This window comes from Protopterus annectens, chromosome 4.part0, assembly GCF_019279795.1.
Source record: "Protopterus annectens isolate FY-2018-M chromosome 4.part0, PAN1.0, whole genome shotgun sequence".
In the NCBI taxonomy this organism is placed as follows: domain Eukaryota; kingdom Metazoa; phylum Chordata; order Ceratodontiformes; family Protopteridae; genus Protopterus; species Protopterus annectens.
In genome coordinates, this window is record NC_056733.1 from 279,153,669 (window position 1) to 279,181,522 (window position 27,854).

The 27,854-nt window shown below is 40.7% G+C and overlaps 1 protein-coding gene across 4 annotated transcripts in view; it reads left to right on the forward strand.

The window, feature by feature from the left end:
- Positions 1–27,854, forward strand: part of MED13L (mediator complex subunit 13L) — a 3,068,540-nt gene that overhangs the window by 2,136,588 nt on the left and 904,098 nt on the right. For 2 of the 4 annotated variants that reach the window (XM_044068259.1, XM_044068260.1), the window contains exon 14: positions 5,121–5,312. The exons of the other annotated variants lie outside the window; for them this stretch is intronic. In XM_044068259.1, coding sequence (XP_043924194.1) covers positions 5,121–5,312 — 192 coding nt within the window. The remainder of the gene's footprint in view (positions 1–5,120; positions 5,313–27,854) is intronic. 4 annotated transcript variants of the gene reach the window in all.

Below are 27,854 nucleotides of genomic sequence, written 5' to 3' on the forward strand. Positions count from 1 at the left end.
AAAAAGACCCAAGGGCCTTTCCAAGACTCATGTGCCAAGGACTTCTCCTGGGGCAGAGGGGGACGTAATAATGGAAGACGCCGTCCAAGAGGCAGAAGTGGCCCACAGAACCAGGGGTCCAGAGATTCCTTCTCAGGTAACTCCTACCAGTGCTCCTGAATGGAGGCCCGATTGCCTTCCTCTGGAGGCAGTTGGGGTGGGGGTGGGGTGATTATTCCATCACCAATCTGCCTAGCTACAGATGACAACAGATGAATGGGTGCAGGGGATCATTTCCAGAGGATACATCATTCCCCTTTCAATAAATCCAAAAACACCAAAAATACTCCTAGATGTTCCACTCAGTCACAGAGAAGCAGCAGTCTTAAAAATCTAAAAACTGCCCAACAAGAGAGTCATCCAGTCAGTCCCACTACACCAGAGAGGATCCAGAATCTACACGTGTATTTTTTTTTTTTTAGTGCCCAAAAAACGGGGACTGGAGACCCATTTTGGATTTCAGCCAGTTGAACAAGTCAGTTCAACAAACCAAATTCCAGGTGGTCTCGGTACTGTCAATACTTCCATTTTTAGAAAAAGACGACTGCATGTGCTCAGTAGTTCTTCAGGATGTTTATTACCACATAAAAATGAACAAGCACTCCAGAGATTCCTGCACTTCCATCTGGAAGCCAGTCACTATCAGTTCAGGGCACTGCCTTTTGGCCTCACCACGGCCCCCAGGATGTTCACCAAATGCATGACAATGGTAGCAGTACATCTCCAACTGTTACGGTTCCGAATATTTCCATATCTCGACGACTGGCTCCTTACCACTTCCACCAAGCATCAGCTTGTAAAGCCAAGAGATTACACCTTCATCTTTTCACTGCCTTAGGAATCACAATAAATGACCAAAAAAATCCATTTAGAATGTACACAACAGCTGGAATTCATTGAAGCTATACTAGACACAGTCACGGGATTTGCATCACTCCCATTAGAGAAGCTCCAGAGGATCTGATCACAAGTAAACCACATCCTTCATAACAGAACTGTTCCAGCAAGACTCATCCTGCAGGCTCTAGAGTCAATGGCAGCATCTGTTACCCTAGTTCCCATGGCCAGATATCACATGTGGATTCTTCAATGGCTTCTGGCCTCCCAATGGTCATTATTAAACCAACTGATGTCTCATCAGATTTTGATCACCAGTCATTGCAAGCAAGACCTGTCTTGGTGGCTCATTTCCCAAAAAATGTTGTCAGGCCAGCCCTTTGTCCCCACCTCAGCCCCAAGCCATAGTGACCACAGATGCTTCCCAGATAGAGTGGGGGGGCATTATCTGGGAAGGGCAGTCCGAGGAACTTGGTCCCAGATGGAGGCCAATTTGCATATCAGTGTTCTAGAGATGACCGCGGTGCTGTTGGCGTTGCAAGCATTTCAATATACCCTCCCCTTGAACATGTCGGTAGTCTGGTACATCAACAAACAAGGGGAAACCAGGTCTTACACACTTTGTCAAGAAGCCCTCAGAGTAAGGCAATGGGCAGTTTCTTCCAGCTGCTTTTTAATGGCAATGCATATTCCAGGGAGCTCCAGTGTGATTGCAGACAAGTTGAGCAGAACTGTCCTAATGCCTCACGAGTGGTCTCTCGATCCAGTTGTGACAGAAAACATATTCCACCACTGGGGGCAACCTTGTTGCAATCTATTGACATCCTTTCTGAACAATAAGTGCAGGAGTTACTTTACCCTAATCCCCCCTCCGGGGGAGTTACCCAGTGATGCTGTTCTTCATGATTGGCCCCCCAGTCTTCTGTATGCTCCCCCCCCAACTCCTCTGTATGTCAGTTTCTAAAGAAATCCAAGAGGTTGAAGAACAAAATAATCCTCATTGCTCCTTTTTAGCCTCAACAAGTTTGGTTTCCTTCTTTTGGCCTCACCTGCTTTGGAAACCTTGGATTCTGGACCCAGTTCCACACCTGTCATCTCACCCAGAAGGAATGGTTCATCCAAATCTCCAGCTCACTACATAGCTTCTGTATTTCCCATGATTGCCGAGCATTCCTGTCTTACTTCCCCGGTCAAACAAATCATTTTGGCCCACCACAAACCTTCATCTAGAAAGCTGTACTGTAACAAATGGATAAAATGTGCTAGATGGTCGCTTGATAGTAATATCGATCTCTACGCAGCATCTGTAGATAAAGTTTTAGATTTTCTGGTCTTTCTTTATCAGTCTGGCTCCTCAACTTCTACCATTCGAGTACATCTCACTGCGATATCTAATTTCCATATTGGTTTTGGTAGTTCTTCACTTATGCCTCATAAACTTTGTAAGGCCTTTTTGAAAGGAAACTTAATGCTAATATCTCCCTTTAAAGAACCCATTGCTCTGTGGGATTTACCTTTGGTCCTGCAGTCCTTCACTTCATCCCCTTTTGAACCTTCGGCAACTTGTGATTTAAAGTTTTTGATAGCTATCATTTCAGCCTGAAGAATATTGGAAATTCAAGCCTTGTCCTGCAGACCCCTTATTTAAAATTTCATAAGGACAGGGTCTCCCTCAGGACAAAGCCATCTTTTCTGCCGAAGGTTGTCTCAGAATCAAATGTCAGTCAAACCTTACATCTACCGGTCTTTTTCCCTAATTTCTCTAATAAGGGAGAGTACTGCCTGCACTTATTGGACATCCACAGGCATTTACGTTCTTTCTTTCACAGAACAAAGGACATCAGAAAATCCAACCAATTGTTCATTGCCTTTTCCTCGATTTCCTTAGGTAACCCAGTTTCTAAGGTTACCTTAGCTAAATGGCTTAGGGATTGTATCACCTTTATTTATCACTCAAAGGGACATCATTCACCACGTCTTGTGAAAGCTCATTCAGCTAGAGCTGTAGCAGTTTCTGCAGTTTTTCATGCTAGAGCTTCTTTAGATGGCATTTATGCAACAGCTACATGGGCATCTCCTCGTACTTTTATTGCTCATTACAAACTGGAGCAAGTCTCTAGGGGACGTGTATCATTTGGTTCGATGGTGCTTAGGAATATTCTTCCTTGAGACCTCCCAAGGTTCAGGTAGCTAAGGACTCTGTCCCACAGTCAAGGATTACGTGAAGAGTGACAACATTAGATGTAGAAGTTGTGTCTTACCGGAACGTTCCATCTGTGTTGTCGATTTTCACTAATCCTTGACATGGCTTCATAATAGGGACACAGATATGGTCTCTTATTTATTACTTCTTATCTGGCTGTCACTATTATAGGCAAACTTGATCTGAGGTAATTTAATAAGGAGCATTATGGGCAGAGCCTAGCTCAAGAGTTTTGTGAAGCGCGAGCTGGAAAAACAGCCAAGTTGGTTCTGAGGCTTGGAATTGAGCCCACAGTCAAGGATTAGTGAAGATCGACAACACAGATGGAATGTTATGGTAAGACATAACTTCTTTTTTTCTCCTGATGTAGTAAGATAATATTTTGTTATCTGCTTAAATTGTTTTATATTGTTTTGTTACACTATTGTTAATTTTATGTTATGTTCTTGATAGTACTTCGGAGCACTCATCTCATGTGGAGAGTTTCTACAGATATTATAATAACAAGAATTAGCAAAGTAATCAAGCTGTCTTCTTTTATTTTTAAAAGTGTGGGTTGACTGTGGCTTATGCTTATACTGCAGTTGTATTGCCTTCATTATCTGTCATAATGAAGTGGTCACAGTAAAACTGTCTTGCTTTGCTGGCCGAATGCACTTAGTTGAATGTTCAAAGAGCAAGCATGATGTGCACTTAGTGCAGGCATCTTGTTCTTTAGAAGGTTGACTAATTACATCATGCAGAATATTTCAGTGAAAAAAAATCATTGCCCTGAGTTTGGATCCACTGATTGCAGAATGCTTTCACAGTGTTTTTCAGTGAGCTGTTATTTGATCTGCTGCACATCAAGTCAGCAAAGCTAAGCTGTGCACTAAGTTACTTTTAGAGAATTCAGTTTTTATGGCAGACTTTAGTTGTCTTATTATAAACCACAGCTTTGCTTGCACCTGGTTGCAAGTCAGAGCAGTTATACAAAATATGCTAATAGTAAATTGTTTTCCAGAGTGGCTCTTGCAGCAGTCCAAAATTATGTTGAACAAGTTGAAACAGGAAGATCAGGACATCTGAATGGGGAAAAAATGTGCAGTATAAATTGTAAAGCTTTCCAGTTTAAACCTCATTTCAGAATGTAAAAGTGATAGGACTGCTGTATTTATTATACAACATTGAGATTAATTTAAACAACATTCAGCTGTTTGATGAGTTAACTGATGCCTACAAAATTTCCTGCTTAGCTTTTTTTAACTTCTCCGTCTCTTGAAGTGCAAGGGTTAAGGTACCATGGAGCTGTTTTCTTGTTTGGTATGATTTTAATAAAATGAGGAAAACAGAGAAAACATTGACATGTTTCATGTGTTAAATGTTGGATTGTGACTTTGTAAGGTAAAATAATTTTGCTACTTTGGAACAATGTCTGATAATATCTGTGTGTTTGAAAAAATAAATGTTTTGAGTGAAGGTGACTCTGTGGGAAGTAACATCAGCACAGAACTGCATGAACAAATTGGACTGCTAGCTAAATTGCCAGATTTGTTTATGCCAGAAATGAAAGAAATATTGGTATAGCTGATTACTTATCTCATTACATTACGAGCATGTCTTCTGAAGTTAAGTTAAATGGCCTCATTATAAAATTAAGAAAATTACATATATTCTACTTAATCTGTATTTCAGTCAAGTAACTTAGAAAACAATGTCTTGAGCTGAATGTAACACCATGGTGCTTAAAGTACATTCAGGCTTATTTGATGAGGAAGAACATGATCTGAATGAAAAAGTGGTGCATTTCCTACAACTGTAGAAAAGCCTGATCGCAACTATTAATTGAATATAAATGTCAAAAAGTGGTTGCTGAGATTAAAGACTTGCCTGTTAGTCTACAATCTACAATCACAACTTCCCAAAGAAGCATTTGATAATTAATTGGTGATTCAACAGCTGTTGGCAGCTGAACATTTAAAACTTGAAGAAATGTTCATAGAGAGGGGGAAAATTTAATTGTCAAGAGATATAAGGAACTAAACAAGTGTTTTCATGACAGCAACCCCAGATATGGAGAAGTCGCTCAACACCCAGACACAGTCAAGCAGCAACTCACATTAATGCTTCAAAGGGGCATTCACCTTCTGCCTTGTCCGAAGAGTCGAACAACAGAAATGGGAAATCAAATTCAGTGAATAAACAACTTCATGAAGTCCAGTTTGACCAGGGGACAACAACAACACTAAATCCAGTGAGTACTGTCTTCTCTGAAGAGAATTCTAATAATGAACAAGGGGTTTAAAAAAATTATTCTTTCCAGGAAGGTTGGAGAGGCTCGAATCTTTGTCATTTGTGAATCTCTTGAGTATATTGTTTATGTTGTCCAGAAGCCTGATCTTGAAGTGCTAGAGTTTGTTCCTTTTTATTTTCTTTGTTTATATTAAACTTTTTTAGGCATGTATATGTTGATAGTGAAGTCACAGTTGTTGTATCACAGTTAATATATCATTTCAAAATGAAGTGGTGAATATCCTCTTCTGTGTGCATTGTTGCAGACTGTCATCAAAATTATGAGTTTGAGAAGCCGTAAGTTACTAATTGACTCAGAGCTACAGAATTTGTCTGTTTATTGCATGATTTCAGAGACTTAGAAAGGAAAGAAAAAATGCTGCTTCCACTAACTCAGGTGTAAAACCAGTAAACTATTAATAACAATAAACATGTTATGGGCACCTTTACAATACTAACACTGATTTGCAATTTTTTAACCATATTTGGTGCTTTTTTTGTCTTGTGTCATGTGACATCAAGTTCTTTTAAATACGTCTGTATTGTGTAGATTCTGAGGGAAGTCTTGTAAGATGAGACAAAAGCACTAAATCTAAATGAAGTATTGAGTACTCTGATGGTGCCCATAGCTTGTTTAATGTTTTTTTATGAGTTCTGATACTTTTTAACTTAAAATAAGTCTGCATTTTTTAGGTGGAGTACCAGAAATTGTTATAAAATTCTCCCAAGAGTAAATTCATTCCATGTTTTTATCTGCCCTGCTGTTATTTCAGTATGTTACTTAATTAAAGTTTTTATTAAAAAATAGAAGAATCTAGTCTTGTCTAAATTAAAATGAGAATGTTTGTTAATAACTGCAATGCAATTTAGTTTGCATACAGGCTGATAAGGTTGATGATACAGTTATAATTGTATAAGCAGAGTGTACGAGAATGTGAATTCCCTTATTCACAGAAACTGCTGATTAGTTGCTTAAAGGTGACATTTATAATGAACAAATCTAATTTTTTTAAAGGATCTGGTTAGGAGTTTTCATATTAAAGCAAGTTAAATATTTCAGTTAATGTTCTTTTGTTGCCTACATTGTCTGGCTTATCCAAAATTAATTAACAGTAAGTTTGAGCTTATGAAATTTCTTGGTTAATAGTGGATCTGGTAGACTTGTATATTGAGATTGAAGTTGTATGTCAGCCTGACCATGAGGGAAGGATCCTCATCTCTGAGGGTCAGGTCAGACATCAGACACCACCAAAGGCTAGATCTCTAGAGTGATCACTGTAGTAACGACCACACTGAGACATATACAGTTGTGGTATGTTGCCTGCACAGTGTATGTTGCTGTGACCTCCTTTAGATGTAGGCCATGGGGAGGGGGTGTCCATAAAGGACTATCTACATTGCATTAGAGTTGGGGACTTTTCAGAGTCGCTCATTCCTGCCATCAGAGGGAGCCTAGGGAAGATGTACACCTGGCAGCCTATGTGAGGTTGGAATATAGAACAGGTCTGAACTTTTTTGTACTTTTTATGCAGTATTGTGATTTTCATAGATCCTTTTACAGATTTGAAGATAAGTGTCACAGTGAACAGAGAGGCAACTGTGATCGTAAGGGCACTGGGCATTGGAGTGGTAGATTGTTCTCGCCAACCTCTGTCAGAGAACTTGCCTTCCTTCAGCTGAAATTACTGCAAATACTGGCAACAGTCATTTCATTATGGGGGGGGGTCAAAGGAAAATTAGGGCACCTGAAAAGAAAGACCATCATAAATTAGCTGGGACAGTTTTCCTTACCCTTAAAACTCTGAATAGGCAGCTGAAACCAGCAATTCTCCTGCTAACAGCCAGGCTGTAATTTGTGTGGTCATGAACAAAACAGAACTGGACACACTCATGCCTTTCTGCAGAAAGGTGATGCAGCTTGTGAACTGGGATATAAAGCAGGACATTAGTGTTACTGTGGTGATATTCTGGAGAAATGAATGAATGCCCTTGTGTACACCTTGATGCATATCTCTGGCCATGTCTTGAATCTATCTTGTCAGGATCTTCTGTGAGAGGATGGTCCCAGTGTTTAACCCATTCCCCACGAGGGAACGTTGTCCCTTCCTTGTTCTGATTAGTTCAGGAGGGCAAAGTAAGTTCACAGAAGTTGCATTCTAATTTTATTTTGTCTTTCATCCTTTCTCTTTGATTTTTGCCAGCTAAACATTTCAGAGAAGAAAACTAGAAACTAATTCTTGCTGCCTAAAAGTAGCCAAGACTGTTGTAATTTCAGGCTCTGTAAGGACAGGGTTTGCTTTAGCTGTCTGCTGTATACCATTAAAAAGTGCTGCTGACATAAAATCCCACCTGAGGTGTGACTGCTTCTTACAGTGCTAGTTTCAAGAATGTTTCCATTGTAGATTTTTGTGCTGGTGATCACTTGAGTGCATCTTTACACTTTCACTAAGCAGTAATACTTTGAACTTGATTTCAGGTATCTTTTTTTCTATGTTACCTTTGTTTTACAGGACTTGGCCTTCTAAGACCTAACTTTTTGTTTTTCCTTTGAGTCCAGCCTCCCACGGAGGTGTAATTTTACTGATTGTGATTCAGCTTAACTTGTACTTCATAGAAACATCTTGGGTAAAATGTAACAAGTACATAATTAACTACATCAGTTAATCTGCCTGAAAGCTTTACTTATTACCATCTCACTGCACACCCAGTCCCCTTTGTCTGGACAGCTTCTCTAGATGGACTTTTCTGTAAGTTGAGTAAGTTTTTATACATATATATATATATATATATATATATATATATATATGTATGTATGTATATATCTATATATAATGTGTGTGTATGTATGTATGTATGTATGTATATATATATATATATATGTTTGTGTCTTTCGGCTTTTCCTGGTAAGGGGTCGCCACAGCGGAACTCCGGTCCGCTAATGATTGGGTAGTTGATTTTTACGTGCCGAGTTACCAGCCCTGACGCACAACCTTCAACAAAGGTATGCCCATTCACGCATGTCTCCACGAAGAAGACGACGCTCTAGCTGAGAATCGAACCGGACAGCGTCTTACTGTAAGGCGACAACGCTACCGCAGCACCACCACCGTGGGATATATATATATATATATATATATATAAATAAAATAATGTATATTTTATATATATATATATATATATATATATATATATATATATACACACACACACACACACACACACACACACACACACACACAGTGGATATAAAAAGTGTACACACCCCTGTTAAAATGCCAGGTTTTTGTGATATAAAAAAATGAGACCGCAATAAATCATTTCAAATCTTTCCCCACCTTTAATGTGACCTATAACCTGTACAATTCCATTGAAAAACAAAACTGTTAGTGGGAAAAAATATAAAAAATAAAAAAAGTACAATAAACTGGTTGCATAAGTGTGCACACCTGTAAACTAATACTTTGTTGAAGCACCTTTTGATTTAATTACAGCATTCAGTCTTCTTGGGTATGAGTCTATCAGCTTGGCACATCTTGACTTGGCAATATTTGCCCACTCTTCCTTGCAAAAGTGCTCCAAATCGGTCAGATTGCGAGGGCATCTCTTGTGCTCAGCCCTCTTCAGGTCACCCCACATATTTTCTATTGGATTTAAGTGTGGGCTGTGGCTAGGCCATTCCAAAACTTTTGTTTTCTTCTGGTGAAGCCATTCTTTTGTTGATTTGGATGTATGCTTGGGGTCATTTTCATGTCTTCTGCTTTCTAGCAGATGCCTGAAGGTTTTGGGCCAAATCTGACTTGTGTTTGGAACTTCATAATTCCCTCCACCTTGACTAAAGCCCCAGTTCCAGCTGAAGAAAAAAGCAACCCAAGGCATGATACTGCCACCACTATGCTTCACCATGGAGATGGTGTTTTTTTGGTGATGCAAAGTGTTGTTTTTGCACCAAATGTACCTTTTGGAATTGTGGCCAAAAAGTTCACCCCTGGTCTCATCAGACCATAACACATTTTCCACATGCTTTTGGAAGACTTGGTGTATTGTTTTGCAAATTTTAGCCAGGTCTGGATGTTTTTTGTGTAAGAAAAGGCTTCCGTCTTGCAACCCTACCCCATAGTCCAGACATATGGAGAATATGGGAAATTGTTGTCAAATGTAGTACACAACCAGTACTTCCCAGAAATTCCTGTAGCTTTTTCAGTGTTGCTGTACATCTCTTGGCAGCCTCCCAGACTAGTTTTCGTCTTGTCTTGTCATCAATTTTGGAGAGATGTCCAGTTCTTTGCAATGTCACTGTTGTCCCATATTTTTTCCACTTTTTGATAACTGTCTTCACTGTGTTCCATGGTATATCCAATGCTGTGGAAATTTTTTTGTACCCTTCTCCTGACTGATACCTTTCAACAGTGAGATCCTTTGTAATGATAATGTAAGATGCTTTGTAAGCAATCTGCGAACCATGGCTTTTGCTGAAGCAGGCCACTGAGTAAATGTCAGGAAAATCCTACTAGGACAGCTGAACTTTATTTGGGGTTAATCAGAGTCTATTTAATTGATGGCAGGTGTGTACCCAAGAAGACTGAATGCTGTAATTAAATCAAAACGTGCTTCAACAAAGTATTAGTTTTAAGGATGTGCACACTTATGCAACCAACTTATTATACGTTTTTTATTTTTTATATTTTTTTCCCCTAACAGCTATGTTTGTTTTTCAATTGAATTGTACAGGTTATAGTAAAGGTGAGAAAAGTTTTGAAATGATTTATTGTGGTCTCATTTTTTTTATATCACAAAAACTTGGCATTTTAACAGGGGGTGCACACTTTTTTATATCCACACTGTATATTTGTAAATAACAAAAAACAAGAAGAAGCCAGCTGTCAAAGGAAAGCACCATAGTAAAAAGTATCGAACAAATGCTGCAACCAGTGCAGCCACCATGGCTGTCATAAAATTAAAACTTTAATACAGTAAAACATTCATAAAGATTAGCACTTTCAGATAACTCAATATCCTTCATCAGATCAAACCTTCCATGCAAACAGTTTTCCATTTAAAAACTTCACCAGCGAATCAAAATAATCACCGTAATCTACACCCCTTTAGGGCTGGTTTAAGAGGTAGATTGCTGTTAAGCCCAGGTAGCTTATCAACCTTTAAGGTACGTATCCAGTTCATCTCAGCTGTCTCAGTAACAATCACTAAATCTCCTCCCCTTGTATTCCCATTAAAGACCTGTAGGGCCAAGAAGCAAAAGCTGTGACAATTATTCTCCAGTGTATGTTTCATCAAAGGAACTGCAGTCTGCATAATTTCTCGGCTTGTATTATTTGCCACTCACTAGATATACAAAACATCTGAAGTTAAACTGTATTTACAACAGGTGCACACACTGCATGGAAAAGTTCCTTTGCTATTGGAAATCAACTTACAACTGGTCAAAGAGCTATTACATAAAATCTACTTTAAGTTCTTACAATTCATAAATGCGAAACATGGTGTGTCGCCAACAATACTTCTAATGTATTCATCACTAGTGAGAATATACCAATTAGGTTTAATAATATTACATGCCTGTTGTGTGTCAGTAGTGTATTTCAAAAATATCCTATTCCTATTTGACAGGTTGCGATGTAAAGTCTCATGCTGCAAGGAGTGTCCACTTGAAAAGTATGGTGCGCCTGTAGATGTTCTTAGTGATGAAACTTCTTCAACGATCCTTTCATCTTCATTACGGTCATATCCTCTTTCAAAAAAACATGTTCTTAATCATAGCATTTGCTGCTGTATAGTCATTTTCATCTGTGTGCATTCTTGATGCTCGTAGAAGTTGCCCTGTAACTATATTAGAATAAATACGCCATGGATGCATACCGTTATGTATTAACAGATTGTTTCTCTTACAGCTCGTATAGTATAAAGAAGTACTGATCTCATTATTTTGTATAGTTAAACTAACATCTAAAAAATGTATATGTGTGTTAGATTTCTCCATAGTAAATTTCAATATTCCACAAATTTATAAAGTTCTTGTTCAGAACCAGCCCACAAAAAAAAAATCACATCATCTACGAATCTTTTAGAATATAAAAGGTGGTACCAAATTATTATAGTTTGAAATCCATTAAACTTATCTTAATGAATGTACTGTGTTAGACAACATCTGTGTGTTGCTGCTGTTGTTAAGGATGGTGCTGGAAAATAATGTTGTGATGTTTAAGCAGAGTATATATTGGCAATGATCAGGGGTGGCAATGGGAACTCTCTGTGCCAACTCATATGCCAACTTGGTGTTGGCTAAGTGGGAGGTGGACTTTATATTTAACAGTCCTTTCACTGACCACCTGTTATACTACAAAAGATTTGTGGACGATGTGTTTTTTCTTTGGGTTGGCTCTGAACAAGAACTTTACAAATTTGTGGAATATTTAGGAAGTACATCTTCTTTTTTGAAATTTACTGTGGAGAAGTCTAACATGCATATACATTTTTTAGACGTTAGTTTAACTGTACAAAATAATGAGATCAGTACTTCTTTATACTGTAAGAACTGCAAGAGAAACAATCTGTTAATACATAACAGTATGCATCCACTGCATATTTATTCTAATATAGTTAAGGGGCAACTTCTATGAGCATCAGGACTACGCAGAAATGAAAATGACTATACAGCAGCAAATGCTTTTTTGAAAGAGAATATGACCGTAATGAAGTTTAAAGGATCTCTGAAAAAGTTTCATCACTAAGAACATCCACAGGAGCACCATACTTTTGAAGTGGACACTCTTTGCAGCATGAGACTTTACGTCACAACTGGTCACATAGGAATAGAATAGTTTTGAAACGCAGTATTGACACACAACAGATATGTAATGTTATTAATGTAATTGGTGTATTCTCACTAGTGATGAAAACATTAGAAGAATTGTTGACGACACCTTATTTCTCATTTAAGAATTCTAATAACTTAAAGCAGATGTTATGTAATAGTTCTTTGACCAGATCTAAGCCGATTTCCAACAGAAATCTAACTTTTCCATGCCGCCTGTGCACCTGTTGTAAATACATTTTAACTTCAGATGTTTTTTATATCCAGTGAATGGAAAAATATACAAGCTGAGATCTTATGCAGACTGCAGGACCAGAAAGGTTACTTATGCTGCTTGCTGTGTTTTATGCAGTTCCTTTTATATTGGCAAGACTAATCGACAGTTTAAGGAGTGCATTTCAAAACATGTAAGTGACGTTAGGTTAAATGATTCTAAGAATCCTTTGATGAAACATATACTAGAGAATAATGGTCACAGCTTTCGCTTCTTGGCCCGACAGGTCATTAATGAGAATACAAGGGGAGGAGATTTAGTGAATGTTACTGAGACAGCTGAGATGAACTGGATAGGTAACTTTCAGACTGATAAGCTACCTGGATTTAACAGCAATCTACCTCAAATCAGTCCTAAAGGGACGTAGATTATTGAAATGATTTTGATTCGCTGGTGAAGTTTGTAACTAGAGAGTTGTTTGCATGGAAGGTTTGATCTGATGAAGGATACTGAGTTATCCGAAAGCGCTAAACGTTATGAATGTTTTATTGTATTAAAGTTTTAATTTTGTGAAAGCCGTGGTGGTTGGAGTGGTTGCTGCATTTGTTATATATTATTTTGTTTATTTTTCAATTTTTCAGGTTGTGTCTACTCATTCTGTCAGAATCAAGCTGAAAGACACACCAACCGGCTATGTTATTGTAATTAGGCACCGTGTGTCACACTATGTACCAGGTAGTGTCATGCATCCCTCCTGTGACCAGCAGTTGTAGAAAATACTGGATTTTGCTGAGCCAGGGATATTAGAAAAAAAAAGTCCCAGCAGTTACCTCCCCCTGATGGCCTCTTTGAATATCAGCTGATGTGGTGAATATGTATTTTTTTTATTAATTTGAATATTTTTGTATAATATACTTTTTCATTACTATATATTCTTTGCATTTAAGTACAGTTCTTGGCTTTTGTAGTGTTTCACAGTGCCAGTTTAATTTTTCATCCTTTCTTAATCCCTTCCCCCAAGGGAAAAGGCTGATCAGCAGACCTCCATCTCCATCATAGTCCATGAGCAAACAGTCTGATTTATGCTATGCTCCCCTTCCACTGTTCAGTATGCAGTGGCACCAGGTCAGTGTCTCTCTGCTGCATCTCAATTGTCTGCCTGTTTGTCATTAAGGCTGACACCTCTTCAGAGGTCCAAACTGGAGAGCAGTTGTAGCCAGAATTATTATTTCCCAGAAGATGTGGCCATGATTAAGATAGCCATTGGAGTGTGGCCAGATGGTATTGCATGGCAAAAGTATAACATCAGATCATTCATTAAGCTTCTGATATTTTCTGCAAGGTCAAATATTCAGATTAAGCAAGCACATTGATTTGGTGATGCTCCAAGTGCTTAAAACTCTCTTCTCTGGAATTTTTTTTCTCCCGTGAAGAAGTATTCTTGACCTTTAATACAAGGAGGTCAGTGATCTGGCAGGCGGTAGTACCAATGTACTGCAGAAAAGACCCCCCCCCCCCGATTAGATTATACCTTGTAGTTTACAATCTTACATTTTTAAATAATCACCCACATTTAGCTATAGCATTCCAAACTAATAAAATAAAAAAAAAAAAAAGAAAAATCTCACATAAGATGAGGTAAAAGGATGAAACACATATGGAACTCTGGAATATCATCTTTTAAGTACTGGTAGCATATTAATATTAATTGGATAATACTAAATCAGGTAGCCATTATTAATACAATATTCCCCACATAAGAAAGAACAATAGGCATGCTGAAACTCATGTCAGTGCTTCCAGTGAATGAAACATGGAAACAACTGAAGCCCTTTTTTCCATCTCTGCTAAAAGTGTAAACCTGTTAAAGCCATGCAGCATAGTATAATAAATAAAACATTTCTGTCAGATAGCATTTCATGAAAGACAATTTAATGAAAAATATGCTTGCTTTACTAAATTGTTGTATTTATATAACAGAAGTATAATGAAATAAAATAGAATAAAAAAACAAGACAGCCTGACTTGCTGGCTCACCAGTTAAAATACAGCCATTGTTACCAAGCAGCAGGACCAAAAGAAAAAATGCCAAAAGGTACCACAGTAGCCTCCCAACCAGGAGACATACTTGATGACTTTTATTAGCACTTGCACAGACCACTATGCCCTTTCTTATATAATCTGCTAAGGTCCTGCCTTTGTCACAAGAGCAGGAGTGAATACAGTACGTAACAGTTTATGGTAGCCATTCAGTTACCATTTTTTTTTTTTTTTTTTTTTGGTGAGGTGGGAGGAAAAAAATCATGCAGCTGTGAGTAACATGCAAAACTTGACATAGACAGTAAGCAGTGGTCAGGGTTAAACTCTATACCCTTGGACCTGTGAAGCAAACACCTTAACCCTGAGCTAAATTTCTGCCATTTTGTGGTACTTTACATAAGCATACTGAATCCACACATGTAAGGAAATATGATAGAATGTTTCTGAAAAGTATTTGAGTTTATTGAGATTTTTGTATAGACAATGCTGTCATAATTTTTGTGTGTACTAGGGTCCTTTTAGAAGTCGCTTATAGTGGTATCCTTTGGAGTAGATCTTTGCCACCTTCTTATCCATACTTTTTTCTTTTTTTTTTAAACATCTTTAATAAATTATCACATTTTGATTGCTGATATGGATATACATACATTAAGAGAAGCAAAAACATAACATTTCCATTGTTATTTTCATGCATATAACAGTTTTAATTCACACCAACACTGCATAAGTCATTCAATTCCTGCCTTCCTTTAAACCTCATTTCTACTCCCGAGCATTATTCTGCATGTGTTTTTCGACAGATTCCATCAGTAAAAGTTAGTTTAGATTTTGATTTCCATTTTCTAGTAATTTTTTGGCCGCCAGTAGCATTAACTTAGAACGTCCATACTATGTCTACAAAATTCAGATACTGTATTCCAACTCAAATTTACCTTTGCAGTCATTTGCTACATCACCATTTCTGACAAAGTGCACTGTAGGGAATTTTAAAGTCTGCCAACTTGTTACATTTCCAAAATGTATGATCCCAGTTACTTTTCTCTTTTCTCATCATGCCTCTGACATTTGCTGTCATCTTGAGGAAATGTTCTCTGGACTGCTTAGGGTATCAAATATCTATGCAAACACTTCCATCCAAGAATCCTACACCCTCTGAACTTTATTGCTTACTTGGAAGTCATGTAGATGTCCTTCCATTGTTCCTTTTTAAATTGTTTTTCTATTCTCTTTTCATAATCTTTTTTAACTTTGTCTGATTGATTTTTGTAGTTATCATGCATTATTTTATATGTCCTACTGGTTTCCATTTATTAATCTAAGGTTTTGTTCTAGACTCAACTCAAAATTCTGCCACATCTGGTCTTTGTCTTATTACTACCCTGTCCCTGATGAAGAAGGTGGTCTCTAATCTACAATCAACATTTCTGCTTAGCTTCCACCCACTCTTTTACCTTTCCATCCCAAATTGTTTGCTCCCAATACCTTGGTTCCTGTGATTTCCTCCAAGAAATTGTTTGCACTCATCTGGTAAAACATGCTTTCTCCATACCTGTGTTCGATTGGTTCTTGAATACTTTTGTGCTATTTTATGAATATAATATTCTGTATATTCATAGTTATTCTCCTTAATGACTTTCATCAAACACATGTACTGTCTGTTTATTTCTTGAACTTCACCCCCTCCTCCATTTTATCATCATCCCTTTCAACTTTAATTTTTAACCATTTGCTGCATTTATGTATATGAGCCTTAACTGCATAGCTCTAAAGTATCCCTTCACAAAGTTGCAGTCTTAAACTGCCTTGTTTTATGGGGAGAATCTGCTTATCCCACTTGTTACTTGCCTTCTTCCACTCCCAAATACATCCTTCAACACTTTTACTATTTATCATTGAAACTTTTCTTCTGGTTGATAAAAATATGCCCGACATGTATATAAAACTCAAGGGACTAAAAACATTTTCATGGCATGTGTCTTACTACTCATTTCCACTATCAAGAGCTTTCAGATTCTCAGTTTTTTTAGTATTTTGTTTAGCGTCTTCCCATATATCCTTATCTGCCATGACAGGATTCTTTTTATTCCATACTCTTAAATACTGCACTTTAGGTCTACATAAGATTGGGTACTGCTGAACCATTTTGTGTGTGGGTATACAGTGTACTGCTGTAGCCTTTGTTTTGTCTTCATTTATTTTATAACCTGAAAAGACTTGAAACTGTCTCAACATGTTCCACAAAAAAAGAAATGTTCTGTTTTGGATTTATCAAGTACAATTTGATATATCATCTGCAAATGAAACCATCTTTTCTGGATCACCAAACCAGTTATATCTTGTAATTTCAGAGTTCTTAATTTTCTTTGCTAATGGCTCAGGATATAAAGCAAGTAATAAAGGGGAAAATGTAATCTTGTTTGGTACCACTTTTCAAACCAGTTTGTTGGAGGGGAACCCTTCCACCTTAATTCTTCCTATATCTTCCTTAGTAACATTATTATTCTGTCAGGGAATCCAAATACTCATTTTACCCTACTTGTAAAGTTCACGATTGAATGCTTGTTCTAAATTGAGACCAACGAACAACACTGACATTTTCTTTCTTTATGCTTCACTTTGAATCATCATTGTTCTGTTACTGTTCATAGGAGATTTCAAGAATCCCCTTACAAGCCTAGACATTATTCCCTGCATTTTATCAATCTTCAATCCCTGAAGGCTAGAGGGTCACAGGAAGTTACTAAGCTAATGGCCCTGGGGCCCTTACAAACCTAGCCAAGAGTTTATCCGCAAAAAGAAACCTCAGTCAGCACCTGTCACCTCTGTCATTGAGGGATATAGGTGGAACCCCTGGGACAGAGTTGTAGAAGTTCTTCGTGTTTCACGGTTGCAGTCATCACACTTGGGTTATCTGCCTGCAAGTAGCCCTCAGTCGACCCAAATACCAGAGTCTTAGTATTTCTGCATCGGATGCTGTCGCTTCTTCCATGATGTCAGGTCGTCAGGGGTATAAAAACAAGCAGCCGACGCCATTACATCAGTCTTTCTTGCCGAGGAGGAGCCCAAAGCAGAAGCAGTTTGTAAATGCCGGTTGGCCGCTACCTGAATTTTTGTTTTTCGAGTTGATAATCCTGAAGTTTTCTAAAGCGAAGTACCCCGTTGGGGGATCCTTTTTTCTTGCTCTAACCGATGTCACAAAAAGTTAACAATTGTCTTGCCTGTGGAAAGCAAATACCACACAGAGATTTTCATTCTTACTTCATCACCTGTTTAGGCCTAGACCACGACGTCCCTCGCTGTTGGTTTTATGCCTTGTTTAACGCCCCAACCATTTGTCATCGGGTTATTTTTGTTGCTAAGTTCTTTTGCTCTCGATCTCTGAATTCCAAAATGGCTTCGGTAAGCCATCCGACTACCAATCTTTTGAAAAAACGTAAGGATAAAGACAGAGACAGACCGCGTAGGTCCAAAACTGCCGACAACGCTTCCGTTAAGCTAGTCACCAGTCCACCGGTACTCAGGGAGGTGCCTTTGCAGCCCCTGATGCCCACTTCTATGGATTCACAAGCCTCTGCTGAGACCCATTCGGAATCCGGTATGGCGCGAGATGCTTCTTCGACTATGGAACCAGCGGATGTCTCTACCTTGGATGAGTCCGGAGCCGCTGTGCAGGCACCGGCTTCTCAGGGTGTTTTCCGACCTACCGATGTTCGAATCAAACCAACGACTTCTTTTTTAGCCAAAACTACTGAGTTTTTTAGGCCCAGAGTATGCACTACGCCTAGAAAACCGACGACCAAAGCACATGCTCGGGCCCCCATGCCACAAAAACAAATGCTTAGAATGGCTGAAGACCTCATAACGCTAATTACGGGAAGCCAGCCTTCCCCTGCTAAGAGACAAAGAATTCAGTTGCCTTCAGATTCTACAGACCATTAGTCCGATGACTCTGACCTTTCTGATTATCAGGACATGCCCTTATCAGCCTATGAGGATTCAGATGCAGAGGAATCCATTCAGTCTGCCTCCCCTCCTGAGGATTTCTCTTTTGGTGAAACCTTGCATACTTTAAGAGAGCATTTCCATTGGGAATGCCAAGACTATACTCAGTCCAAAAAGATACTCAGAGAATTTTTAGAGCTATCTCAGCACAGGCCTTTAGCTATTCCCCCTGTCCTAGATGTTGTGGATGATGTTTTCTTGGAATCCAGTCTTACTCCAGACACTTTACCTCTAGGAAACCTGACAGATACTACCGAGTACCTGATTCCCACAAGTTTTTTTTCAAGAACCCTAATGCTGATCCAGAGATCATTTCCTATGGACCTAAAGGTATTAAGGCTACTACAGCCAAAAATCCTTCCCCTTCGGACAGGGATTCCAGAGCTTTAGACAGATGGGATAAGAAGGTATATACCTCTGCAACTCTTGCTTTCAGGGCACTGAATTGCCAGTTTCACATGCAGAAGTAGCAGCAACATGTAGTGGATCTCATTAAACAAAAAATGGTAATATTTCCAGATTGTGCAGAAAATAAAGATTTGCAAGAGGTTATGCATTCTGCAAACCAAGTAAGTAAGCATATTTTGCAGTGTGGTTTTGATGCCCTCGAAGCATCTTGCAGGGCTGCAGTCACTGGCTCTGTACTGAAGAAGACATGCTTGGCTGAAGGAGCAGACCTTCCCAGATCATGCCAAATCCAAATTACTAGACCCTCCTTTAAATAAGGACGTTTTGTTTGTCACCAGAGCAGAAGAAGTCCTTGAAAAGATGGAAGAAAAAACTAAATCTATGCAAACTGTTAAAGAATTCTTACAAGTGCAACCACCTCGATTCAGTAGGCATTGCCCTTCAAAACACTGGTCCTTTCCAGCTCCCTCCAGGCCTTCTCAAACATGACCCAGGGGAAACAGACCACCTAGACTACAGTCTCAGGGTATGCAGAGATCTAAGCAATGGAGTGCTCCCACCCCTAAAACAGGGAGTGGTAAACTACCTCCCTATGGGAAAAGTTCACAATGACTTCTAAGCTCTACCTCCCGACCCTGCCCAATTGCTTGTGCCCCTAGGAGAAAAACTTGCCCTTCATGCAAAAAACTGGATGTCCATCACTCAAGACCGATGGTTCCTCAATATAATATCCCAAGGGTACAAATTTTATTTCCATTCACTGCCAACTCCAAGCGGGTTTCCAGACCTTCCTCCAAACCAGTGGGCAGAGGCTCAAAACCAAGTTCTTTCCCTGCTCAACATCAGAGCTATTCAGCCAGTTCCAGTAGAACAAAGAGGTCAGGGTTTCAACTCCAGACTATTCCTGGTACCCAGGAAAGAGGGCTCTTGGCACCCAATCCTGGATCTTTCAATTCTCAACACCTTCCTGGTGGTCCCAAAATTCAAGATGCTTACCCTGCAACAGGATGCCTGGTTAGTCACCCTAGACTTAAAAGAAGCTTATCTGCACATCCCCATCAGGGAATTATACAGGAAATATCTACCTTTCAGCGCAGGATCTATGCATTATCAGATGTTCTTCGTGTTTCACTGTTGCAGCCATTACATTTGGGTTATCCTGCTGGCAGGTTGCCCTCAGTCGGCCTGAATTCCAAAGTCTTGGGTCCTGTGTCAGTTGCTGTCGCCTCTTCCCTGACATCAGGTCGCCAGGGGTATAAAAGATGCAGCCGACGCCATTTTCTTCAGTCTTTCTTGCCGCACAGTGCCCGAAGCAGAAGCAGTTCGCAAGTGCCGGTCGGCCGACTCCTGAGATTTTTGTGTTCGAGTTTCAGCTCTGAAGTCTTCATTAAAAGCTAAGTACCCCATTGGGGAAACTTTTTTCTTGCTCCAGACTGATGTCAGAAAAAGTTAATAATTGTATTTCTTGTGGGAAGCAAATACCTTATAAGGACTTTCATTCTTACTGTATTCCTTGCCTAGGCCCTGACCACGACGTTTCTAGTTGTCGGTTTTGTGCTAGATTTAACCAACGCACTATTAAGCATCGGTACGATTTTGGATTAAGCTGTTTTGGATGAAGATTTAATTATACAATGTCGTCAGATAGCCATCTGACTACCGGAGTTCACAAAAAATGCAAAGAAAAAGAAAAAGACAGGCAACCGAGGTCCAAAACCGACGACGAAGCTTCTCCTAAGCAAGTCGCCGGTTCTCAGTGAGGTGCTTTCGCAGCCCCTGACGCCAGCTACTTTAGAGTCGCAGGCCGCTACCGACTCCCATGTGGAGTCGGCCAGGCTGCTGGAAACTCAAGGTATTGAGCCTCGGAGATTATTCCCTCAGATGGGTCCAGAGCCGGTGAGCAGGCATCGGCTTCTGAGGGTGTATTCAGACCTAAACAATTATATATTAAACCGACTTCAAAGGCAAAGACTATAACACCTTTAAAGGCAAAGAAACAAGTTCACCAGCCACATGGACAGGCCTCCATGCCCAAAAAACAGATGCTCAAAATGGCCGAAGACTTAATTACCTTGATCAGAGGTTCCCATCCCCCTCCTGATAAGAGGCCCAGGCAAGAGTCAGACTAATTCAGATCAGGTTTCCATTTCTGCTGTTTCCTCTTCTGATTAGGAATATTCTCTTCCCCCCTTTGAGGATTCTGATGCTGAAGAATCAATTTCTTCAGCTTCTCCTCCTGAGGACTACTCTTTTGGGGAAACCTTGCATACCATGAGGGAGCACTTCCACTGGGAGAGCCAAGATTTTTCACAATCTAAGAAGAGGCTCAGAGATTTCCTTTTACTACCTCAACACAGGCCTCTAGCTGTTCCACCTGTGTTAGACATTGTAGATGATGTGTTCTCAGAACATAGTCTGACCCCTGACTCCTTACCACCAGCTCCTGTTAAGCTGGACAGATACTACAGGGTCCCCAACTCTCATAAATTCCTTTTCAAAAACTCTACTGCAGACCCAGAAACTATTTCTCAGGGTCCCAAAGGGGTCAAGGCTTCCACTGCAAAAAAACCCTACCCCCTCTGACAGGGATTCTAGGGCACTGGATAGATGGGGAAAAAAGATTTACACATCTGCTACCTTAGCTATAAGGGCCTTAAATTGCCAGTTTCATATGCTCAAATATCAGCAATATATCATGACACTGCTTAAACAGAAAATGATGGTAAATTCCGAATGTGCAGAAAACAAAGAAATGCAGGATTTATTGCATGCAGCTGAACAAGTTGGAAAGCACACTTTGCAATGTGGGTTTGATTCTCTGGAGGCCTCCTGCAGGACCGCTGTTACGGGTTCTGTCATTAAGAGGCATGCTTGGTTAAAGGAAAAAAATCTGCCTGATCATGTTAAAGCAAAATTATTAGATGCTCCATTACAACATGATACCTTGTTTGGTGTTAAGGCAGAAGAGGTGTTAAAGAAAATGGAGGACAAAGCTAAATCTATGCAAACGGTCAAGGATTTCTTACAGGTACAGCCACCAAGATTTAGCAGACACTGGCCTACAAAGAATTGGTCCTTTCCAGTCTCAGACAGACCTCAAAGGGGCAGATCCAGATGCCCTAGAGGAAGATCACAGCCGCAAGGTTCCTTCAGCTCTAAGCATTGGGGTGCTTCTACCTCCAAAGGTGGAGAAGACAAATCACAACCATACAGGAAACAGTCCCAATGACTTCCCCTTGCCTGCACCAAGCACTTATCTTCTGGCAGCACCCTTAGGGGGAAAACTAGCACTTTTTTCTCATAATTGGCACATTATAACCCAAGACAAATGGGTTCTAGACATAGTGTCACAAGACTACAAGTTTCATTTCCATACCCTGCCAAGGGCAAACGGTTGGCCAGACCTGCCAAAAAATCAATGGGCAAAGGCTCAAAAACAAGTCGCAGCTCTCATGGACATGAGGGTTATTCAACAAGTGCCACAGCAAGAGCAGGGACAAGGATTTTACTCAACTGTTCTTGGTACCCAGAAAGGACAAAGCATGGAGACCAATACTGGACCTATCTATTCTAAACACTTTCCTGGATATACCAAAATTCAAGATGTTGACCTTGCAGCAGCTTCTGCCCATGCTGGGCAGCAAGGCTTGGCTCATGACTTTAGACCTAAGAGGCATACCTGCATGTCCCAATCAGACAATCATGCAGAAGATACCTCAGATTCAAGGCTAGCTCAAAGCATTACCAATTCTCTGCACTGCCCTTTGGCTTATCTACTGTGCCCAGGGTCTTCACAAAGTGCCTGGCACCAGTAATTGCTTACTGCAGACAAAGAGGAATACAAATATATCCTTACTTGGACGACTGCCTCATACAAGCAGAGAACAAGGACATTCTATTACAGCATCTGACGTTTGTAAAAAGACTTTTAACATGCCTAGGGTACACAGTCAACAAAAAGAAATCAAAACTAGTACCCTCTCAAGAGATAATATTCCTGGGTGCAAGCTTAAATACAACTGCCCAGATGGCTTATCTCAATCCAGACAAACAAAGGCAACTGACTACCTATTTCAAGGAAATGGCAACAAAGCCCCAGTTATCTGCAAGAAAAATTCTGCAGGCTTTGGGCTACGTGGCATCCTGCGTCTTACTAATTCCATATGCAAAACTGCATATGAGGAAAATTCAATGGTACCTAAAAAGTGTCTGGACACAACATTGCCACAGCCTGGAAACAATGATTACTCTAATTCCCTGCCTGCAACAGGAGTTTCGATGGTGGGCAAAGGCTTGTTACCAAAACAAGGGACAGCCATTCTCACTACCCTCAGCCAGGCAGAGTCTAACGACAGATGCATCAGATTATGCCTGGGGGGCACACATGGCAGGAAGAGGCATTCAGGGCACCTGGTCCACAAACCAAAGGCATCTACATATCAATCAAAAAGAGATGCTAGCTGTTCAAAAGGCCCTGACAGCCTTCAAGGACCTTCTTCATCCGGGACAACTACTGATAAAGACAGACAACACCACGGTCATGTGGTACATAAACAAGCAGGGGGACACTCATTCTTACTCCCTTTGCAGACTAGCCATGGCTTTATGGGACACAGCATTGACTTACCAAGTTCATCTGCAGACACAATTCCTGCCAGGAAAGGAAATACTCTGGCAGACGAACTAAGCAGAAACCTCATGGATCCCCACGAGTGGCACCTGGATTCACAAGTCTTCAGCATGATAACAAAGAAATGGGGACGCCCAGACCTAGATCTATTTGCCTCCCCTCACAACAATCAACTAAAAAGATTCTGCACAAGGACTTATCACATACAAGCTTGGAAAGTGGATGCCTTATCTTTCAACTGGACAAACCTATCAGTATATGCTTTTCCTCCACTGCCTCTCCTCCCCAAGGTACTCGTAAAGGTCAGACAGGAGAAACCAAAAATGATTCTTATTGCCCCAGACTGGCCACGCCAGTACTGGTATGTGAGCTTAAGGAACTTGTCCCAATGCCCAGCCTGGACCTCACCTCAAATACCTCATCTAGTCCCAGCAAAACAGTCAGATTCTGCACAGCCAACTCAGGACCCTAAACCTGGCAGCATGGTGGATAATGTAGCCGTACAAACCACACCTCTCAGTAAAGCTGTGATGGATGTCATTTTAGAAGCCAGAAGGCCTAGTACTAGAAAATCCTGTGCTGGGAAATGGAAGAGATTTTGTGCTTGGAACCAAGCTCAAGGAACTGATACAGCTGTCCCAAATATTCCTCAGATTTTGCAATACTTAACTGAGATGCTGGACAAAGGCCTATCTTTTTCATCAATTAAAATCCATGCCTCTGCCATTTCAGATCATTACAATACAGAGCCACCACTCTTTTCTCATCCTTTATTGAGGCAGTACCTCAGAGGAGCCAAAAATTTAAGGCCTCCAAGGAGAACGCCAATACCTGCATGGGACCTCAATTATGTCTTGGAAAAACTCACCTTACCTCCTTTTGAGCCAGCGGATATAAAGTTCTTATCTTGGAAAACAGCTCTGCTCCTAGCAATAACTTCTGCAAGACGAGTTTCAGAGCTACAGGCTCTCATGGCTGTGGAACCCTTTATCATTTTTTATCCGGACAGGATCTCTCTGAGAACAAACCCTGCATTTATGCCTAAGGTGGTATCCAGTGTAGCCCTTAACCAAACTATTAATTTGCCAACCTTTTTTCCAAATCCACAGAACAAGGGGGAGAAAATTCTGCATTCTTTGGACGTACACAGACAACTCAGATTCTACTTGGACAAAACTAAAGTTTTCAGAAAGACAGAACAATTACTAGTGGCATATGCCACAGCATCACAAGGAAAGGCTATCTCCAAGCAGACTATTTCAAAGTGGATAGGTCACTGCATTCGTTTCTGCTACTCACAGCATGGCAAACCAGTGCCTAAGGACATTAGGCCACATTCAACCAGAGCTACAGCCACTTCTGCAGCCTTTCTCAGGGGAGTACCAACCAAAGACATTTTAGAGGCTGCTACTTGGAGTTCTGTGCATACCTTTACAAAACATTGCAATCTGCCTCTTTACTCTAAATCCATGGCAGGCTTTGCCACTGCAGTTCTGCAGGGCCTCATAGCAGCTCCTAATGCTGTTTAGCTCCAGCCCCCCAACCATAGCTTTGGGACTCAACCCAAATGTAATGAATGCAACAGTGAAACACGAAGAACATAGTACAGTTGTGTACACTTACCATAAATGTAGATGTTCGAGTGTATTCACTGTTGCAGCCCAGGTTACCCACCCGCCATCCCCCTTATTTTTGCTGAACTTATCTTTACTTCTCTAATCTGTACAACCTAGGTGGTGTATTTACTTATAGATGAAGGTAAAGCTTATTTTGGTGCATTTATGTTTTATTTACATAATTTTAGCCTACCCTTTTGGGGGCACCTGACATCTGGGGCAAGAAAAGCTGAAGGAAATGGCGTCGGCTGCATCTTTTATACCCCTGGCGACCTGAAGTCAGGGAAGAGGCGACATCAACCGACGCAGGACCCTAGACCTTGGAATTCAGGCCGACTGAGGGCAACCTGCCAGCAGGATAACCCAAATGTAATGACTGGAACAGTGAATACACTCAAACATCTACATTTATGGTAAGTGTACACAGCTATACTTTCTTGGATTCAGTCTAAAGGAAAGGGCACAGCTGTGCTCTCCTTAACTCTAATCCTGGATTACCTAGCAGAGCTACTCCACAGAGGCCTATCTTTCTCCTCCATTAAGATTCATGCCTCTGCCATTTCGGCTCATGACAATACTGAGCCACCTCTATTTTCTCACCCTCTCATCAAACAGTTTCTGAGAGGGGCTAACAACTTAAGGCCCTGCTTGGGACCTTAACTTTGTACTGGATAAGCTCACGCTTCCCCCCTTTGAACCTGCTGCTTCAGCAGAGTTAAAATTCCTCTCTTGGAAAACAGCCTTACTTCTAGCCCTCACTTCATCTAGAAGAGTGTCTGAGCTACAGGCACTGATGGCTGTGGAACCCTTTATTATCTTCCATGCTGACAGGGTTTCCCTCAGGACTAACCCGTCCTTTATGCCTAATGTGTCCAGTGTGACCCTGAACCAATCCATCCATTTGCCAACTTTCTTCCCTAACCCTCAAAATAAAGGAGAAAGGATCCTGCACTCTTTGGACGTGCACAGACCGCTCAGGTTCTACCTTGATAGGACTAAGCCTTTCAGAAAATCTGACCAGCTGCTAGTCAGCTTTGCAACAGGGGCAGAGGGCAAGGCCATTTCTAAACAAACCATTTCCAAATGGATAGCACACTGCATCCATTTCTGCAACAAGCACCGTGGAAAACCACCCCTTTAGGGGGTCAGTACACATTCCACTAGGGCTACTTCTACCTCTACAGCATTTCTCAGGGGAGTCCCTACCAGGGACAGTCTGGAAGCTGCAACCTGGAGTTCTGTACACACCTTCACCAAGCATTACCACTTAACTATCTTTTCCAAATCCAGGGCAGGATTTGCTACAGCAGTCTTGTAGGGCCTGCTAGCCAGCCCTTGCTCTTCTTGACTGCCTCCACCCTTCCTCAGCTTTGAGAATCAACCCAAGTGTGATGACTGCAACAGTGAAACACGAAGAACATAGTACAGTTGTGTACACTTGCCATAAATGTAGATGTTCGAATGTATTCACTCTTGCAGTCTTTGTTTCTGTCCCTCCAGCCCCCTGTTTTTCTCTGTCTTTCTTTCTCTCCTCTCTATGGCTATTCCTAATGGTATTGGTATTTACTTTTTACTGGTGGTGGTTTCTACACCATATACTAGCACCCTATTTGGGTCTCCTGAATTTTGGGGCAAGAAAAACTGATATAATGGCGTCTGCTTCCTATTTTTATACCCCGGACGACCTGACATCATGAAAGAAGCGACAGCATCCGACCCAGAAATACTAAGACTCTGATATTCGGGCTGACTGTGGGCTACCTACAGGCAGATAACCCAAGTGTGATGACTGCAACAGTGAATACACTCGAACATCTACATTTATGGTAAGTGTGCACAACTGTACTTTTCCCATCCCCTCATCAAGGTTGCTCTTGAAAAGGGTCAGCGAGGTGCTCTGTTTGACGTGTATGGAAAGTCTGTTAGAGACGGGGCAGCCTCCAGGAGACAAACCTGTCTCTCTAGCAGGTTTTGTTGATGTCGCATGTTGTGGATATGGAGCATCTCTGGTAGGGCAGGGTCCGAGATTGCCTTGGCGAGACACAGATCACCCCTGAGCAATGTGTATGCTACCGTGTAGAGTGATAGTGATTTGAACCTGTCTGCATAGGACAGGTGTTGGAGGCCATGAATTCTCTTTGTAAGGTATTTCAGTGACCTTTCCAGTTGGTGCAGATGTTTGGAGAGGTACAGCCCACATGGGGCGTTATACTGTTAGGTTTGTGCCTTTGTGTCGTTTACAGACTGCCCCTGTCCATAAGGCACATGAATGCTGCCTCAAGAGTGAATTTACAATTCCCTGTCCATTGATCCAAACAGCTTTCAAAGAGGGTCAGGGAAGGGCTGTGCTTTACATGAATAGGAAGCCTGTGCCAGAGAATGGATAATCTCTCAGACACATATCTGTCTCTCTAGCATGTTTAGTTTGTCACAGACCAGGTTTAGATCCGATCAGGTGGCCTTCATGCAGTTTGCCTTGTGACTTTGTAACAGTTCCATTAGGGTGGATTTGAGAGTGCCTTGTAGGTGAGACATGGATCATCCCTTAATGGTCAGTAAGAGACAGAGTAAGGGGATAGGGGTTTTAGTTGATCCGCGTAGGACATGTTGTTTGCACCCTGTATTTTTTGTATAAGGAGCCTCTGAAGCTGTTCCAACTGTTGCAAGTGCCTGGTCAGCTACATGCCAGAGGTACATTGTACTCAATTGTCTGATGAGAGCCGAGTACAGTGGGACTATAACGTCCTTGGATCTGGATGCCATGC